We start from the raw sequence: 1,997 nt of genomic DNA on the forward strand, positions 1-1,997 counted from the left end.
GCTCCACTGGAGGAGGCAGCAGGGGGCAGCCACCACCCTGGTACCTGTTCCAGAAGAATCTGGGTCCTGGGGCACAGTCAGGTTGCAGTTGGCAGGGCTCTCGTCGTGGCCCTGGGGCTGCCACTCAATGCAGTATGTGAGGCCCGGGGCCTTGGCCGGCCAACTCATAGTGGTCCCATGGGCTCCGGCACTGATATTCAGAGGTCCCGGTTCTGCAAGGAGACGTGGGGCGGGGGGCACCTCAGGACAGCCACCTCAGTCCACTGCCCACCAAGGCTCCTGGAGCCCCGCCCCCTCTTGCCCAGCTCTACCCCACAGGGCCCAGAGCGTCTGTACCTCTGTCTCCCGACACTGGGAGCTGCCCCGTGGGAGGCTGGGCACAGAGGGGACAGTGGGGCTGTTTGAATGAGTTGACACCCCATCAGTGCTACCTGGACTGATGCACTCACTGCACCAGCCTGGTGGGCGTCTCCTGCTCCCGCAGATGCCTGGCCAGCCCCCACCCACCTCACCCAGCGGGGGTTGGGGCATGAGCAGATCGCAGAGGCCGAGGACACGCCCACTCAGTCCCCTGGGTGCATGGCTCCCATTCCCTAGAGCCAGGGCACCTGCAGCAACCTCAGAGAGACGAGCAGGGCTTCCGAACACCAGTTGTGCCCCCAGGCCAGTGCCACGTATGTTACAGGCACCACTTTGCTACAGGAAGTGGGACCATGATTACCCCAATGATATAGAAACTGAGGCTCAGAGCGGGAGAGTCACCAACCCAAGGTCACACAGCAAAGCCATGGCCCAAACCAGGCCAGCAGCTGGCAGACCCTGGCAAGTGACTTCGCCTGCCTGAGCCTCGATTGTCTCAGCTCTTAAATGGGCATCATTGTAGCAGCCCTGCCCTCAGAGGGTGCTGAGTGCTCTATAGGGCCAGGGCCAGGGCCAGGCTGGGCCGAGCGAGGCACTCACCTCAGGCATGAAATTTAAGGAGGAAAGAAGGAGAACTCAGTCATCAAGAGAAACACTGTCTTAATGAAATCTTTTCTAAAAATCAAAATGAATGCAAAAATATGTGATGGGCACTATTCATAGTCACTAAGAGGTGGAAACAGCCCACATGTTGATCAGTGGATAAGCAGGTGAACAAAACGTGGTCCATCCAGACGGGGGAACTCAGCCGTAAAAAGGACCAAAGCACTGACACACGCGACAATGTGGATGAACCGAAGACGTCACGCTGAGCGCGAGAAGGCAGGCACAAAAGGCACCTAGTGTGTGACTCCATCTACATGAATGTCCAGAACAGGCAAATCCATAGGGACAGAAAGTAGATTAGTGGTTGCCAGGGGCTGGGGGAGGGAGGAGAGGGAGCCACTGCCAATGGGATTTAGTTTCTTTTGAGGGGGGATGTCCTGGAATTAGAGGTGGTGGTTGCACAACATTGTGAATGCATTAAATGCCCCTGATGGCACATGTTAAAATGGTTAATTTCGCTATGTGAATTTCACCTCAAATATATGCATACTAGAGGCCCGGTGCACAAAAATTTGTGCACTTGGAGGGGAGAAGGGGGTCCCTCAGCCCGGCCTGTGCCCTCTCGCAGTCTGGGACCCCTCAGGGGATGACCACCTGCTGGCTTAGGCCCGCTCCCTGGGGGATTGGGCCTAAGATGGCAATCAGACATCCCTCTGGCAGCCCGGCAGCCCCCAACCTCTCCTTTTTTTCTTTTCTTCTTTTTCATTCTGGGATTTACTTACCTTCTATGGCTGTCACTGGAGCTGAGAGCCGGCTTTAGCTCTGAGGCTTGGCTCCAGCTCTGAGACCTCAGCTGATGAAAGCTGATGTATCTGGGTTTGTTTGGCTTCTATAACTGAAACACTGTTACAGCTCCAGCTCTGAGGCCCGGCTGGCTGAAAACAGGATTCTGGGTTTGTTTAGGCTTCTATAATTGCAACATTGTTTCTTAGAGTGCAGCTCAGACGCCGGCAGCGGCAGGTGGGGGACCC

The 1,997-nt window shown here is 56.2% G+C and overlaps 1 protein-coding gene across 1 annotated transcript in view; it reads right to left on the bottom strand.

Annotated features, from left to right (window-relative positions):
• The window catches only part of IL12RB1 (interleukin 12 receptor subunit beta 1), a 36,021-nt gene that overhangs the window by 4,713 nt on the left and 29,311 nt on the right, over positions 1–1,997 (bottom strand). The window contains 1 exon segment of the mRNA XM_015562212.1: positions 37–212. Coding sequence (XP_015417698.1) covers positions 37–212 — 176 coding nt within the window.

Source organism: Myotis davidii, unplaced genomic scaffold (assembly GCF_000327345.1).
Source record: "Myotis davidii unplaced genomic scaffold, ASM32734v1 scaffold1558, whole genome shotgun sequence".
Taxonomy (NCBI): Eukaryota; Metazoa; Chordata; class Mammalia; order Chiroptera; family Vespertilionidae; genus Myotis; species Myotis davidii.